This window comes from Callionymus lyra, chromosome 9 (assembly GCF_982586985.1).
Source record: "Callionymus lyra chromosome 9, fCalLyr1.hap1.1, whole genome shotgun sequence".
NCBI lineage: Eukaryota > Metazoa > Chordata > Actinopteri > Syngnathiformes > Callionymidae > Callionymus > Callionymus lyra.
In genome coordinates, this window is record NC_141826.1 from 6,971,463 (window position 1) to 6,989,968 (window position 18,506).

At 39.1% G+C, this 18,506-nt stretch overlaps 1 protein-coding gene across 1 annotated transcript; it reads left to right on the top strand.

Moving 5' to 3' along the window:
- Window positions 1–13,778: 13,778 nt before the first annotated feature.
- LOC148071631 (uncharacterized) lies at window positions 13,779–16,281 on the top strand. The gene has a single exon (XM_087799743.1). The coding sequence runs from the start codon at window positions 13,864–13,866 to the stop codon at window positions 16,279–16,281; it is 2,418 nt and encodes an 805-aa protein (XP_087655869.1). The 5' UTR covers window positions 13,779–13,863.
- The last annotated feature ends 2,225 nt before the right edge of the window (window positions 16,282–18,506 follow it).

Here is an 18,506-nt window from a genome sequence, read left to right on the forward strand (position 1 = left end):
CTTTTTATAGGATCTATTGAAAGAAACTAACAGAGTGACTCGCAGTGGTGGCAGCTGAGATTTTTCTAGGTGGGGCTCTTTTCCAGTACAGTTTCCTATTTATCATATATATAACATGTAGAAATCAACAGTTTAATCACTTTAAACATATGATGGATTTGCACCATCTAGATGATTCCCTTTGTTCTATTTGCAATAACAATAAAGATATTTTGATTCTGAAAAAAAAAAGTTTTTGCTCCTTGTTCACATACAAATGAAAACACAATTTAATTATACTGTAACATACATCATACAGAATAAACAAAATGAGTAAAAAACGAAACAAAACTAATAACAGCCTGTCCTCTGCACCAGAAAAACAGAAATACTTACTACCAAATTATCCTAAACACACACAAATACACTGCAAAAAAAAAATCTATTTAAAAAAAAAATATATATATAATCAAAATCTCGAGAGCGGGAATTGAACCGCGAAAGTTCACGTACTCAAACTTCCAAAAGCGTGTGGCATGCTACCAACTGAGCTAACTGACCAAATCAACTTAACTTATCAATCGAAAGACTTCTACAAAAATACAAAATGATCAATGTTGATGATGAAAAATTATAAAAAATAAAATATAAAAAGATAAATATGAGGACTTCCTGTTTGGCGACGCATGGAGTAGCGGCAGAAACTTTCGCTCCAGAACTTTTTGAACATTTTGCACTTTTACCAACCTCTGAACGCAACAAAAAAGACAAAAACCAGACCAAACAACTGGCGTAACATATTTTTATCGAAATGGCTTCAAAAGGCAAACATTCGAAGAGAGAAGACTTGACGATGGACGCCGAAATGCTGGACAGGCTGAGGGAATCACTTGTGGCCGAATTCAAAGCCTCTTTCAACGTGCTCGAGTCACAGTTGGGCCAAATACAGTCTACACTGGACGACCACGGCCAGCGGCTCTCGTCACTCGAAATTGCAACGGAGGACTGGAGCCAACGTGTCGCTGACCTGGAAAACGTCTGTGGTAGCCTTCGGGAAGCTAACAACAAGCTAACCGCTAAAGTTGTCGACCTTTGGCCGACGCCAAAATATCCGGATCCTGGGCCTCGCCGCAAACACTGAAGGAAGACGACCCACCGAGTTTTTCAAAGAGTTCCTGTCCGAGGTGTTTGGGCCGGACGTGCTACCTGCTCCCCCGGAGATAGACCGAGCCCACCGCGTCTCTACGGCGAAACCGACCACAGCGCTGAAGCCTCGACACCTCATCGTCCGCCTCCACCGGTACCAGGTGAAAGAGCTACTTGTCCGCGAGGCTCGCTGGAGGGGGAAATTGGAGTACTGCGGACAACAGATACGAGAGGTGGAGTACTACACTCCCAAAGTCCTGAGCCTTCGTGCGGAGTACAAGGAGGTGATGGCCGAGCTTTACAACCGTGGACTAAGACCGTCGCTGTGGTTCCCGGCTCGACTTTCCATCACTCTTCCCGGAGGTGAGAGGAAACGGTTTGGGTCGGCGGATGAAGCTAAGAAATACGTGGACAGAACTCCAGCCACGCAACAAAGACAGTTATAATGCTGGTGTAGTGACATGATTAAGTTACTTGATGTCACTCTGTGAGTATTTTTTTTTTTGGTATCAACAATGTTGCGTTCTAAGTTCTAACGATATACCTTATTGAAAAAAAAAGTGCATTCCGTGACAATCAATAAGAAATGGAGCAGAGGATTTAGAAGTTATTTTAGAGGAAGGTTTTTGGGGTGTTATGTGTGCGTTTTAGAAGAGCTTGCTGCTATCTTTTTTTTGCAGCTTTCTTCAGGGTGGGATTTTAAAGGGAGGGCTCATGGTCAACAGTCTTAGTGTTTTTGTATGTTTCGAACAGTCAACTGTCATCTTAAATTCTTGTTTTTACATCTGGAGCTCATTTAACATTACTCATTCTCATCCTACTCTTCCAATTTTGGATCATGGATAACTCCTTACGCATGTTGAGCTGGAATGTTAAAGGCTTAAACCACCCGGTTAAAAGAAGAAAGGTGTTTACATATATCAAACTAATGAAAAGTTCGGTGGTATTTTTACAAGAGACACACATCAGAGAATGTGACAATCTGCGTTTGATGAATGGATGGAGGGGGCGGCACTTTCATTCTTCTTTCCAGGGAAAGGCTCGAGGGGTCTCAATTCTTCTCCATCAAAACATCCAATTTGAACATCATAACACAATAGCAGACAGAAACGGGCGTTACGTTATTGTCACAGGTAAATTATATAACACCAATGTTATGTTAGCTAGCATATATGCTCCGAACACTGATGATGCAGGCCTTTTTAAAAATGTATTTTCTTCTCTGCCGGATCAGAACAAATACTCATTAATACTCGGAGGTGATCTCAACACATGGCTTGATCCTGTCTTGGACAGATCCTCTCAAACCCCGGTCAACATGAGAAGGTCTGCTTCAGTCATCAATTATTTTCTATCCAAGTATGGAATAGTCGATATGTGGCGATCTTTGCACCCTACTAAAAAAGACTATTCTTTTTTCTCACATGTGCATCACACATATTCCAGGATCGATTACTTCCTAGTAGACAACACATTGACACACTTCGCCGTTTCATGCGATTATGAAACCATCATAATATCTGACCACGCACCTGTGGTATTGTGCATGACTTTACCATGTCTCCCTCAAATAAGGAACCATTGGAGGTTAAACTCCAACTTACTCTCAGATGATAATTTTACTAACTTTATTCAGGAACACATAAAACTATTCTTTGAGATAAACTCTTCATCCGGACCATCCAGCCTAATAATTTGGGATACCCTGAAAGCATACCTGAGAGGACAAATTATATCTCAGCGAATATGAGAAAGATTTCACAAAGGGAGCAACATGAGCTCAGCACTAAGATAAAGGAATTGGATCTGCAGTACTCGCAAACAAAAAACCCTGTATTATATAAAAAACGTGTAGAATACCAAACAAATTACGATCTTCACACAACCCATCAAGTTGAGAGGCAGCTTCTTAAAAACAAAAGTATGTTATACATACATGGCGACAGAACTGGGAAATTACTGGCAAGTCAGCTAAGAGGGTTCAGCGCGAGACAACATATCACTAAAATTAACATCTAAAGATGTCACCTCAAACCCAACTGAAATCAATGATGAATTCAGAAAATTCTACTCACATTTGTACACATCTGAATATCCGAGTGATGACAACTCAATTAATGATTTCCTCTCTAAGAATAATATTCCAACCATATCACATGAAGACAGAACGATATTAGAGAAACCAATTACTGATAGTGAAATAACAGCGGCCATCTCTTCTTTACAAACAGGAAAAAGTCCAGGTCCTGATGGATTCCCCGTAGAATTTTATAAAACATTCTCCTCACTTATCAAACCACAATTAAGTTTGGTACTATCTGACTCTTTTAAGCTCAACAAACTACCGGCCTCTTATTATGAAGCGTATATTAATCTTATCCCGAAAAATGACAAAGATCCAATGCAATGCTCATCGTACAGACCCATCTCCTTGATAAATGTTTTTCAGTTATTATTGGGCTGCTAATCTTCGTTGAATAACACATCTATTACATTATAGGTACAAAACGAACTGCCCCATGTGGGTTCAAATGGAGATAAACTCTGCCAAAGATATTTCCTTCCACCTTACTGTCATCAGCTCTCCCGTTCCCTCAGAGCAAAATATCTGACAATACAATCGTCTATCACATGGTAAGAATATGGCATCAATTCAGGAAATTCTTTCAATTACACAGCTTTTCCCTATCTGGCACAATTAGAAATAACCATCATTTTCAGCCCTCCATCTTGGATAAGGCTTATCAAGAATGGAATAGAAAGGGCCTTCATAAATTCAAGGATCTTTTCATCGATAGCACTTTCAGCACCTTTGAGCAACTATCTAAAAAATATAACCTTCCCAAATCACATCTCTTTCGATACTTCCAAATTAGACATTTTCTGAAATCAGCAATTCCAAACTTTCCAAGTAAACCGGAAATGAATTTGATGGATGAGGTATTGGACCTTCAACCCTCATCTAAACACCTTACATCTGTAATTTTTGTCAAACTGTTGGCCACGAGACAGGCTCCAATTGAAAAAAATAAGCATGCCTGGGAACAGGACCTAAACATCTCTCTACCCGACGAAAAATGGAGGAACATTCTGTTGCTTGTCAATAAGACGTCCTTCTGCGCTCGTCATTGCCTGTAATAGTTTAAGGTCGTGCATAGAGTCCACATGTCCAAAGCCAGGCTCTCCCAAATTTATCCAAGCTTAAGCCCACTGTGTAACAGGTGTGGAGGGGCAGAGGGCACTCTCATCCACATGTTCTGGTCATGCCCACATCTGGAGGTATTTTGGAAGAGTGTGTTTCAAACTTTATCTACAGTGACAAAGAGGAACATTGAGCCTAACCCTCTCATAGCTCTCTTTGGTACCACTGGTGAAGATTGTGAAAATCTTAACTCAGCCACGAGTAGGACTTTATCCTTTACTCTCCTTCTTGCTCGCCGTGCTATCCTGTTGAGATGGAAGGATGCTGCCCCCCCCACCATGTCTCAATGGTTGAATGATGTGATGTCATGTTTGAGTATTGAACAAATTCGTATGTCAGTCTTTTCAAAAACAAAGTTCAATAATGTCTGGGAACCTTTCATTTCATTCTTTCACTCCTTAAAGTCTCTTTGAATACTTCAGGACCTTTTTTCGACCGTCGATGAACAACATGGCTGTGTGTCTGTTTCTGTTTCTGCTCTTCTCTTTCCTCTGTGTTTATGTGCATTGTCGTGTGAAGCCTGACCAGCTCATGATACACAGACTTCGTAGAGCTCCAATGTTCTTTTGACTGTGTTACATCGTAGTGTGGACTGTTGGCCTGAGAGAGGGTGGGCGGTTCTGGTTTTATAAGTGGGTTTTGTTTTGTAATTTTTTTTTTTTTTCTTGTAATTTGATTGCTTTGTTATTATTATTATTTTATTTTGTTCTATTTTCTACTTTCTTTTGGAGATATGTTTTGTCTGTATCTATTTTTGTATTTGCAAGGCTGACTATGTCTGAACATGCTGAACTTGTCCAGTGTTTGTATTGTGCTTTGCATCTCCAATTTTGTTATCCTTTGAAAAAAATCAATAAAAATACGTTGTTTAAAAAAAAGATAAATATATATATATTTTAAAACAGCCAAATCTGTGGGAGGGCAGCCCCCAGTGCTCTCTATGGTATTCCTACAAAACACACAAACATCTCACACACACATAGGCCCAGCTTGAATACCTCATTAAAGACGAACATTTATAATTGAAACAACATAACTACGACGCAAGCGTTAGCAGCTGCCAACAGGAGATACATGTAAAACACGTCGTACAAAAGTTGTATTCGGTTAGTTTGACTTAATGCTAACATTGTTGTATGCATGCAAAGATTAACAACGACCGTTTTAACTTTAACTCGGAGTTGTCATATACCGTTTATCCGTGGTTGTTTTAAAACAAAGTGCGTATTTCCAGTATAAGCGCTGAGAAATTACATAATTCCCTTGTTGGAAGGATACCGAGGGACTTGAGAGTGCAGGTAGTGTAGGGGCTTGAGAGCGGGCCAAGGGGCCTGAATTAACAGCTGTGCAACAAGCACCCTCCCGATATATTGGGGCATGTACTTTGATGTTGAATGACATCAAAATTACCTTTAAAGTAGAAGTTTAAGAACCTTGAAGCTTTTGACCACATATCATGGAAGATCATATAGGAAAGGTGTCAAAAAAGTATATAAGTAGATGTTACAGAGTAGCTTTTGAAGATAGTGTAAGGACACAACCTTTACAGATCACATCTATTGACAGCCAAACATCTTAGACGTGCTGACAAATTACAATGGAGCGCCCAAGCACTAGTACTAGTGCTCTGAGTGATGCAGCATCTGTGTATCAGGATCTATCTGCTGCAATGTTAGATCCAAAGAAACAGATTAATGCTCTCTGTATAGATGTGGCCACTATCACAGACAAACTAGAGCACTGGATGGGCTCAAGCCTGCATATGCAAGACCCTATCCAACAGAAGGAAACAAGGGAGTGTGACAGGCTTCGCAACCAGGTCCAGAGGCTTTATAACATTTTGGCTCAAGTGCAGGATCATCGTAAACCCATCAGTAACCCCAGGACTGTAACTATAAATTGCTGTAAAACGTCTCAAACGGTTGATCAGCACAACGGCCACGTACTCCAGACTCGGACAACAGAGCAACCAGCCACTCTTAAAAAAAAGAGGGAATCGATGACGGACTTACAGAGAGAGGCCAGCATCAAGCAAGAATCCATGAGCAAAGAAATAGAAAGGCTAAGAGAAACTGAGCTCATCGTTCAAGAAAATTTTACAGCTGACCTTCATGCTGAAAGAGAGAAAAACTCTCTCCTCAGAACGGATCTGGAGAGGATCATCATCTCACACCAGGATCTTGCCTTGAAGTATGAAACCGTAGAATTGCATAATGCAAGACTGCGGAAGAATCTTGAAATGGAAATAAAGTCTAATAAAGAAAGAGTGCAATATGAATTAAACTCCTGTCAATCTTCAAGAGTTGAGAAAGAAACTCTCCGTCAAAAGATGGCTGATGATATGGCTAAAATCCAAAGAGATGCCGCGATGAAGCAGGAGTCTCTTCACCAGAAGGTGGAGCAGCTGGAAGAAGCCATGATGATGAGCCATGAAAGGTTCACAGCTGACCTTAAAGTTCAGAAAGACAAAAATTCAAGTCTCAGTCTTCAATTGAACAAGAAATCCTTCTTAAACCAAGAACTCAGACTTAAGTGTGAAACCGTAAAACAGAAAGCGGAACGACTACAAGAGACACTTGACAATGAAATTAAGTATCATGATGAAATAGCACAGGACAACATCAACAGTTTACAGTGTTTGCAGGCAGAAAATGAAACTCTTCAATACACAATGGAAGAAGAAATAGCTTTACTGGAGAAAGATGCTGCCATGAAGCAGGAGTGCCTTCAGAGTGAAATAGAGGAGCTGAAAGAGACTCAGATCACCTACCAGGAAAATATTATTATTGATCTTCATACAGAGAAAGACAAGAATATGTGTCTAAAACAGCAACTAAATACAATTGTTTGTTTACACAAAGAGCTTACAATCAAGTGTGGGACTGCTGAAAACCAGGCTGGGCTCCTTAAAAAAAACCTGAATTTAGAAATTAAAACTAATGCAGAAAGATTTCAAACGAGTCAGCAGCAATTCCAGTCTTGGAGGACCGAGAAAGAGGCCGACCGTCAAAAGATGGCAGATGATATGGCTTCCTTGCAAAGAGACGCTACCAGTAAGCAACAGTCTCTCCTCAGGGAGATTGAGGAGTTAAAAGAGGCCCAGATCTTCAGTCAACGACATTTTACCACTGATCTTCAAAATAAGAAAGATGAGAGCTTCCTTATAAGGCAAGAATTGAACAAAATCTATAATTCACATAATGAGCTCAGCATAAGGTGCACGGCTTTTGAACAGCAGGCGTCATTCCTTCAAAAACAAATAGATTTGGACAAGAAGCATCATGAAGAAAGAGTGAACGATTATGAGAAATTAATACACAATATGAAACTCAATATGGAATCACTCCATAAAAAGAATGTGGAGGAAATAGCTGTTATTCAGAGGGACTCAACCCTAATAGAAGAGTTTCTACTCAAAGAAATAGATGATTTATATGAGAAAAAAACCTTTAACCCAAATAATTTTTGGCCTGATTGTCAAGTAAAAACAGAATTTCAGTCATCGGAAAGCCAGAAGACTCACTCAAATGAGGTGCTTAGTGGTAAATGTGAGACAGCAGAGCAAGAGACTGTACTCCTTCAACAGAGACTTGACAGGGAAATGAAGTCTCATGCAGATAGATTAGAGCAAGACAAACTATTGATAGAGTCGTTACAGGCGGACAAAGATTCTCTTCATCAAAGAATAGCGGAAAATGCTGTCTTACAGAATCAGACAGAGAGGAACCATGAAATACTTCTTAGAGAAGCAGAGGAACTACGAAGTCAGGTTAGGCCTCAGATAGATCCTAACTAAGGGGGAGGCGGGGGTTGGATGTGGCGGAATGGGATATATTTCTACTGTATTCCACAGAATAAAATGTTCATGTTAATCAGGACATAGTGTCTGTCTCTAGCATTTTGAATACATTGATCCCCACAATCAGGACCTACTTTGCAGCTTGATAAAAAACGGCCCCACATGCAACACAACCTCAAGATTGTTTTTATATTGTTGCATATATACCCTTACATGGATAGAAAATGAAAATACTTCTGTATATGTATAGTAAATCAAAGCAGATTGTCAATTTAAGCTATTGTTGGCAAAGCCTACAGTCCTTGGATGCAGCTATGGTCAGCGTGCTCAGCAAGTCCCACTAGTCGGGGGGCGGGAGGAGTATAAGGTAATGCGTTCCACAGACTTTGAGTCTTTTCAGTGGTCTCTCTTTCAATCCAAATGGCCAAATTATGATTCAAGCCGAGCGGACATTCTTTTCAAGATGGTAACTGATGAGCGGACGAGGTCATGAACCGCAGCCAGCCGACCACTCTGAGTGAGAATTGCGTCCAGTTTCCGACCATGTTCTGTCAGCACTTCATTCAGAGACACACAACTCTGTACTGCATTCGAGATTCCAATCACTTGTCGAACTTTGCGATACACCAGATAACCAAAAGCTCCAATAAGCAAAAAACCAGTTGTCCAAATAGGTAGATGTCTTCCACGTCCTCCACTGAAAGAACTGACAGGTACAAGATTTCCACTTTCCCCAAGAATCCATCATGTATCCAGCCGTGTCGATTTCCGCAGGACATGTGGGCTCCCCATTGCTAGCTCTATGGAAGTATATCAGTGCCATCAGAATTGTATTATGGTTTAATTTAGATTTTTCAAATATTTAAAGGTTGAATTCATTTAAATTATTCAATATTTGTAATATTTAAATTTCAATTATTCAATGTTTTTAATTCGAAGCATTTTTGATTCAATATAAAAAAAATGAGATCTGAAGAGAAGAACACTTGGCTCCAGGACACCCTAGGTCGTAGTTTGAGGATCAACCTTATAGTTGTGTAATAATGTCTTGGACACTGGTGAAGAGAGAGACGGCGCTATCAACCGATCACCACATGGTGGGGAGTTGGTTTCGATGGTGGGGGAGGATGCTATTCAGACCTTGCAGACCCAAACATTGTGTGAGGATCCCCTGAGATTAGCGGAATCTCCTGTCAGAAGAACCTTCAACTACCGCCTGAGAACCTAAACCATGTTCCTGGTGTGGTGCGGAACACTGAGACTGAATGGACTATGTCACATACTTCAATTGTCGTGGCAGCTCATTGGAGCTGTGGCCGCAAGGTTGCCGGTGATTCCAGAAACCGCTGGTGGACCCCAGCAGTGAGGATGCCATCAACATAAAGAAAGAGGGATATCAGGTCTTTTTGGGTCTCTTGAAACAGGTTATAGGCAAGCGGGCTGTGGTTACGACGGTTTGTTCTAACTATAGGGAGATGTCACTCCTTAACGTATATTCACGTTGACAGGGAGGCTGAGGCTGGTTTGTTGGATATTCGAACTTCAGCTCTTGGAACTGTGGTTCAGCTTTAATAGATCGGCAGGATCACTAAGCATGGGAGTTGGCCCAACCTGTCCACTTATGTTTTGGGGATCTTGAGAACGCATTCTATCGTCTTCCTCTGAAGTCCTGTGAGGGGTGCTCCGGGACTATGGGGTACGTTGAGGGCCGTCCATTATCTGTACGAACGGAGTCAGAGCTTGGTCTGCATTGCCGGTATGAAGTCACTTCAAGTGAGGGTTGGACTACTGCCAGGGCTGCCCTCTGTCACCGATTCTGTTCAAAACATTTATGGACAGAATTTCTAGGCGTAGCCAGGGCGTTGAGGGGGTCCTATTTGGTGGGCTTGGGTCACTGCTTTTTGAGGATGCGGATGCTTTTGTGAATGCAAAATTACATTGAATCAACGTTGATAAATTGTCGGGCTGTATGAAGGTCGATAAATGACTTATGTATAAATAAATATCAAAATGTATAAATAAATGTATAAATAAATGCATGAATAAATGCATAAATAAATGTATAAATACGTAACAAAATGTATAAATACATAAAAAATGTTATAAATAAATGTTTGGAGAAATATCTATACGTCAAAATAAATAAATTACTTCTGATTAAATTTTTGTCAAAGAATAGAGCTATTTTACGTATAGATACACATTTTGTCATTTTGTTGTCCGCATGCAAATCAAGTAGGCTGGTCGAACATCAGTCTAAGGCAGTGATTGGTTAAACAGGCGAAACAAAAGCAAAGATGTCGATCTCAAAACTGGAAATTTTAGCAAACAAACTTGATAAGTTTCCCGTGTTCATGTGCATGAACTGATCTTTTTAACAACTACGACCCTAATGAATGAACTCGGTGAATCTCACAGTTATAGCACCAGCTCATGTGGCTCAGTGGTAGAGTACTCGCCTATGGACCCAAACGTCCAGGATCATTTCTCATTTTCATTTTTCTGCGATTTTTAACGTGATGGCTGTGCCACAGACAAAGACAAAAACGGCAAACACACTCTTCCTTGTCTTGAACGACAACAGCTGTCTGTCTTCTTCTTCATGAACCAAGACTCGAAATGCCTTCACAGACCTCCGTAAACTCTGAATTTAACTCTTCAAACCACTGTTACAATTGTTTATATTCTCACATAGTTGACACCTGAGTATTTATATGAGTTTTTAGACTTGAGAGATATTACATTGTGGATTGCTCACCCAGCTGTCGGGAAATGAATAACTCAGGTTCTCTGATCACTACAACATTGCAGTTAACTGGACACAAAAATTACTTACGAACATAAAAGCAGCACAACTAAATACATTACACACTGGACTGTGATCTTATCTATTTCCATCTTTATCAGATCATAAATTATTAGCAATAGCATAGACAGGTCCATCTTCCCAGGATTATCCAAATTTAGCCGTGAAGCTAAGATAAACGTGTGATGAACATGTGATGCTCTCAAGGCAGTGGTAGTTGATTCAAGGCTGTAACCAATCAATGCCTTAGACTGATGTTCGACCCGCCCACTTAATTTGCATATGGACAACGAAATGTCAAAATGACAAAATGTATAAACAAATGTCAAAATGTATAAATTACAAAATATGCATTTATATTTAAAATAGCTCCATTTTTTGACAAAAATTAAATCAGAAATGATTTATTTATTTTTACATTTTACATATTGATATTTCTCCAAACATTTATTTAAACATTTGGTTACGTAATATTTATTTTTTGTTACGGATTTTTACATTTTGTTACGTATTTATACATTTATTTTTAAATTTTGACATGTATTTATAAGTCATTTATCGTCCTTCATAGAGCTGATGGTTACTTTCAACGTTTATATCTGATAATGAAACGTACATTGAAAGTTCTCACTATGATCAACATTGAAACTATGTTAGATTTTCAATCAATTCTAACAATAAATCAACATTGAATCAATATTGTTTCAACAATGTTATTATCAACATTGAAAAAACATTTGATTCGTATCCAATTCTAACAATAAATCAACATTGACTCAACCATATATACATTATATACATATGCATTATACGTTGAAACAATCTCACAATATGAAGGCCATCTTAACATTTTCCCCCTTCCTCTGTATGCTTTTAATATTCCTTATTAAAGAACAAAATACTAAACCACTCAATTAGCTATTGGTATCACTACCATCTGCCTAAAAAATCCTAACATACTGTATCACAACAAAATACAATACAACTTAATGACTGCTTTACTGCTTTGTATAATGACAAAATGAAAATTCCGTTATTGATTAGTATTCAGCCAAAAAATTTTTCAATAACTATTTCAACAAATTGTTACTTTTTTTCACATATATAAAACAGAAAATTATTTTCTGAAAAACTTAACCGCTACTACTACTACTTAAACAATTTGCCCTCTTGGCTTTTTTCCTTCCTAGGTCTCCACCACTCCTGTCAGGTGCATGTCAGGTGCATGTCAGTTTGCGGTCAAATTGTAGTGCAGCCGCAGAAAACAAAACAAAAAATGTCAAAGGGCTGTGCCATTTATTGCAAAAAGACAGTTTTAGTTCCATTCTAAAATTACTAAGCATCCTGTGAAACTTGGTGACCTGTGTCCCTTAAACAGTTTTATAATTGGTGGCTAAAATGGAAAAAAAAAAAAAAAAAAAATCTAAAATACCTGTTGAAAAACAGTAAACCTAGTATATTGATGTGTAGACTCACCAAACATGCAGTTCTGCATCAGCGTGTCGTTGAAGGCACGCTTTAGTCGCTTTCCTGCCCAGTTGAAAATGCAGGCTAAACTGTACGCCATTGTAGCAGATAGCAATCTCCAAATCATGCATCAGAATGGGTCCCTCCAACCAATGCCAGGCGCGTTATCAATGCAGATAAGAAATCAAATGTATAGTTTGCTAGCCATGTAGATGATGATGAATTCAAGTCAATCAGTATAGTAAATAACAAAATATTCACCATCTTTCTACAGACTTCTTCCTCCATCAGTGTAGCTTCAGCCTCATCAAACTGCTCCTCATTGGTGAGAGGCAGAGCAATAGGAAAGGGCCTTTCTCCCTGCATTTCCAGCTCCAGCAGTGTTGATGGTGAATTTAGCAAGTTCGTTTTTTATTAATTAAATGTCTCGTGATTTGCTTGACCTCCATATTTACCTCTGCCAGCATTGTCATGATCTTTTTGGTAGCAATGTGTAAAAAACGACAGATTGACCAAGTCACAAGGAATATGTTTTTTAAATTCAGTATGATTATGAAGTTAATGGGAAAATAATACTTGACTTGCAAAATGTGGCTTGCCGCTTTACTGCAAAACTGTTGGGTTTCAGGAGCTGAACCTTAAAAAACACAGCATGTTTCAAGTGATGTTCCTCATCAACTATATCACAATAACTTGAATCAATCCTGAGCCTGGCATTGGTTTCAACTTCACACTTGTCACGCTCTGAATAGCCGTCTTCATTATGAAATAATAACTCACACACCAAAAGAAAGCAAGATTACGACAGATACGACAATAACAGAAATAGTGGCCAATCATTATCCAGACTTTTTCACCTTGGACTGCAGAAACAGAGAGACAACGTACTGTTCGCTAACACCAATTTGCTGATCTATCCAGCCACAAGAAACCTCACATCAAAAAGGGTAATTAATGACATTTGGAAAGAATTGTTGTCCTTGAGTTTTTTTCTAATGTGATGAAGTCTGAATAGATAGACAGCTTGTTATACAAAATATTTATGCACATCCTTAGATCGCGTGATTGCTGTGCTGAGCTTTATTGCATTTTGCAATAGGAAACTGGTTCTGGGATTATATTTAATATGAGAAGTAGCTGTTAGATATACTGAAACATGTACTTTGATGTTGAGTGGCGGTGTTGTAATACATTGACATCAAAAACTACCTTTAAAGTAGCAGTTTATGAACCTTGAAGTTAGTTTAAGAGATTGTGGTCTTGCTTTATATAATCACTCGCCCTGAAGATGATTTAAGGCAAATTCTTCTCCAGGGTACTTTGGACCACAGACCATTGAAGGAAAGATGAAAAAATTATATAAGTAGATGTTACAGAGTAGCTTTTAAAGATAGTGTAAGGACACAACCTTTACAGATCACATCTACTGACAACCAAACATCAGAGACGTGCTGACAAATTACAATGGAGCACCCGAGCACTAGTGCTCTGAGTGATGCAGCATCTGCGTTTCAGGATCTATCTCCTGCAATGTTAGATCCAAAGAAACAGATTAATGCTCTCTGTATAGATGTGGCCACTATCACAGACAAACTAGAGCACTGGATGGGCTCAAGCCTGCATATGCAAGACCCTATCCAACAGAAGGAAACAAGGGAGTGTGACAGGCTTCGCAACCAGGTCCAGAGGCTTTATAACATTTTGGTTAGAGTGCAGGATCATCGTAAAACCATCAGTAACCCCAGGACTGTTACTATAAATGGCGGTAAACAATGTGAAACAAGTGACCAGCACGACGTCCACCTACTCCAGACTCCAGAGCAAGCAGCCACTCTTAAAAAAAAGGAGGAAGCGATGGCGGACTTACAGAGAGAGGCCAGCACCAAGCAAGAATCTCTGAGCAAAGAAATAGAAAGGCTAAGAGAAACTGAGCTCATTATTCAAGAAAATTTTACAGCTGACCTTCATGCTGAAAGAGAGAAAAACTCTCTCCTCAGAAGGGAACTGGAGAAGATTACTGTCTCACACCAGGATCTCGCCTTGAAGTATGAAACCGTAGAATTGCATAACACAAGATTGCGGAAGAATCTTGAAATGGAAATAAAGTCTAATAAAGAAAGAGTGCAAAAGGAATTGCGCTCCTATCAATCTTTAAGAGTTGAGAAAGAAACTCTTCGTCAAAAGATGGCTGATGATATGGCTAAAATCCAAAGAGATGCCACGATAAAGCAGGAGTCTCTTCACCAGAAGGTGGAGCAGATGGAAGAAGCCATGACGATAAGCCACGAAAGGTTCACAGCTGACCTCAAAGCTGAGAAAGACAAGAATTCAAGTCTCAGCCTTGAATTTAAAAATAAATCTGTTTTAAATCAAGAACTAAGACTTAAGTGTGAAACCATAGAACAGCAAGCAGAACGACTACAAGAGACACTTGACAATGAAATCAAGTCTCATGACGAAAGAGCACAGGAAGATATTAAAAGTTTACAGAGTTTGCGGGCGGAAAAGGAAGCGCTTCGACAGAAATTGGGAGAAGAAATGGCTTCCCTGGAGAGAGATGCTGCCATGAAGCAGGAGTGCCTTCAGAGAGAAATAGAGGAGCTGAAAGAGGCTCAGATCACCAACCAGGAAAAAATTATTATTGATCTTCATACAGAGAAAGACAAGAACTTGCGTCTAAAACAGGAAGTAAAGAACATTTCATGTTTACATAAAGAGCTTACAATCAAGTGTGGGACTGCTGAACACCAGGCTGTGCTCCTTCAACAAAAACTGATTATGGAAATTAAAACTAATGCAGAAAGATTTCAAACGAGTCAGCAGCAATTCCAGTCCTGGAGGGCTGAGAAAGAGTCCGACCGTCAAAAGATGGCAGATGATATGGCTGCCTTGCAAAGAGACGCTACCAGTAAGCAACAGTCTCTCCTCAGGGAGATTGAGGAGTTAAAAGAGGCCCAGATCTTCAGTCAACGAAATTTTACAATTGAGCTTCAAAATGAGAAGGATGAGAACTTACTTATAAGGCAAGAATTGAACAAAATCTCTAATTCACATAATGAGCTCAGCATAAGGTGCACAGCTTTTGAACAGCAGGCTTCATTCCTTCAAAAACAAATAGATTTGGACAAGAAGCATCATGAAGAAAGAGTGAACGATTATGAGGAGTCAATACACTCTATGAGGCTAAATATTGAAGCACTCCATCAAAAGAATGTGGAGGAAATAGCTATTATTCAGAGGGACTCAGCCCTAAAAGAAGAGTCTCTACTAAAAGAAATAGATGATTTATATGAGAAACAAACCTTTAACCCAAATAATTTTCGGCCTGATTGTCAAGTAAAAACAGAATCTCAGTCATCGGAAAGCCAGAAGACTCACTCGAATGAGGAGCTTAGTGTTAAATGTGAGACAGCAGAGCAAGAGACTATACTCATTCAACAGAGACTTGACAGGGAAATGAAGTCTCATGCAGATAGATTAGAGCAAGACAAACTATTGATAGAGTCGTTACGGGCTGAGAAAGAGGCTCTTCATCAAAGAATAGCAGAAAACGCTGTCTTACAGAATCAGACAGACAGGAACCATGAAATACTTCTGGGAGAGGTCAAGGAACTTCGAAGTCAGGTTAGGCCTCAGATAGATCTTCATTTTGATATTCCTAATTTTGAGTCGGGTAGGGAGGGGCTGGGTGTGGCAGATTGGGACTTATTTCCACATTCATCCCTCCCAGACCTCCCAGAAGAAAATGTTCATAGTTCAGGTAATCAGGACTCACTGTCTGAGGCAATATCAACAGAAACGACAACGTCGAGGTGGAAATCATTCAGACATGCATTTGGGTTACGGAGGCCCAAACGATGGAAAAAAAGTTCTGTTGACTGACAGTGTCTTGGGTGGACATTTCACTTCTTCTTCACCTACCTCCCTCATCTATATAATTATCACAGCAATTTGCTCGGACTGTGGAGATGAGTAATACCAGAGAACTCAGCTCTGGCAAACTCGATAGAACAGTATGAATCTGGCATGAATGGGTTCAGTTGAGAACATCAGGTTAGCCTAACCTAAGGGCTGAGTGTTTCAACGTACAAAGGGTATATTGTGTGTTTATGTATATACTGTAAAATTATTATTAAATATATAATCCTGTGCTCATACCTTTAATATGTTTCCTGTCTCTTGTTTGACTAACAATGTTCCACTGGATTACTGAATCAGTTCAACTGTATCAATGTAATTCTTTCTTTCCGCAAACCTCACTAAGCGATTATAGCTCAAACCGAAATTATTGTGTAGAATACTTATTTGATGCATTTATTCCTGTACCTTCACCGATGGAATGCAGTGAGTCTTTGTATCAGGAACATGATACAAAGCTCTTATCCAGAAGTTAAAACTATACAGTACACATATTGTAAAACTGGTTTTGTCCAACACAACATGTTAAAAGCTTGTTTATTCAAAGGACATTATTTTATTTATTAGCATTTCTTATTTTATTTCCTCCAGCATATTTGAAATGATGTATTTTACATTGCATTTAACAGCTTGTGAGACCCAAATAAAGACTCAATTAAGAATACACTAATACAAATAGAGAAAAGTGAAGTATTGGCTCCATATTCCTAGAGAACTATGCAGGTCTTAATGAACATGTCAGTTCTCATGGCAGCAAAATAAATGTCAATACTGACGTTTGCATCATTTTAGTCAGAGAGCCACTAAACCTGCAGCAGAAACACCAGCTAAATAACCGAACATAAGAAGGACACTAAGACAACTACTTTTAACATGATGACTGGTCATCTGTGATGCAGCAGCCCTCTCCTCTTGGTCATTGTCAATAGTAGGAAATGTATGTTTTTGCTGATAGACCTTTTTCCTTATGTTTGCTAGTTTATGCAGGATACTTGCTTCGCTCACTGCTGCTTGGTGCCTGTGTTGCTCTAATTTCTCTTTCAACTCGTCCTGACTTCTCTTCAGTCTCCTGATCAAATGCTCATAGGCTCTTCTTTCCTCAGCTCGTAAATGCACTTGTTTCTCAAGTCTTCTCTTTAAAAATGCAATTTTACTTCTTCCTTCCGATATGTCAGCATCGTACCTCTGCTGAAGCTGCCTGTAGTTTTTGCGAATTTCGTAGTGTACATCATCTGCATCAGGTTCTTTGAAACGTCTTTTCCTCACCTCCTCCTTCAATTTCAGCAGTTGCTCTTCAAGTTGTGTTACTAAGGAAATATCTTGTTCATATCGCCGTCTTTCACTCTGAAACAAATATGCCAGACGGACGATTTTTCTTTTCTCTCCTTCTAGAATTTTTGTCTGGCACTGAATCTGTTTCAACAGAGTCTGGTTTTCATCTTCTTCCATCTGGAAAATAGTGGAGATTTTATGTAGTCTTTCCTCACAAGAAACACGGTTGTCCTGAATTGTTTGGAGTTTGGTCTTTAATCCCTCGACCTCTGCTTTGAGCCTCTGCTCTTTAGTACTCCACAAAATGGTGTAAGGGAAGTTCTTCATCCAGTTGGCAACAAACTGTATAACTGAACTCGGATACATGATTGTTTATTCAGGTGTGCAGTTTTATAGATTTAAAATGATTGCTAATTTCATTCACTTTTGAACACTAAGAGCTGCATGATTAACAATCCTGTTCCTTCCTCCTCCTCTTTCCTGTGTTGAGATACACTCAGCTCAATTTGTACGTGCAGAACACGACAACCCTTTCCCTGATTGGTGGTTATGCACAACCTCCATCTTTGGATTTGTGCCGTTTGTAGAGTCAGTCAAGATTGCTTGCTTTTATATCTAAAATTAAAGGTAATTACATCATTGTGATGTCATATTACAATGATAATACTTTATTCTTGAGGCTTATTTTGGAATCAACCAAGTAGGGAAAATTGGAGTAAAATTAAGCCAAAGATAACTGTTAGCATGTCTCTATGTATATTGATCTATTTTCTCTTTGATGATACATTAGCAGCTGTGATTCTCGTTTGTCTATAATGCATCACAGCTGACACTGATGTTGCATTACTTTGTTTTTATTTAATATAAATTTAATAAAACAGCTTAAATGAAAAGGCCAGAAATACTTTTTATCTTTT

Coding starts and splice junctions, on each gene's coding strand:
- LOC148071631 (XM_087799743.1), top strand. CDS start 13,864: ATGGAGCACCCGAGCACTAGTGCTCTGAGTGATGCAGCATCTGCGTTT.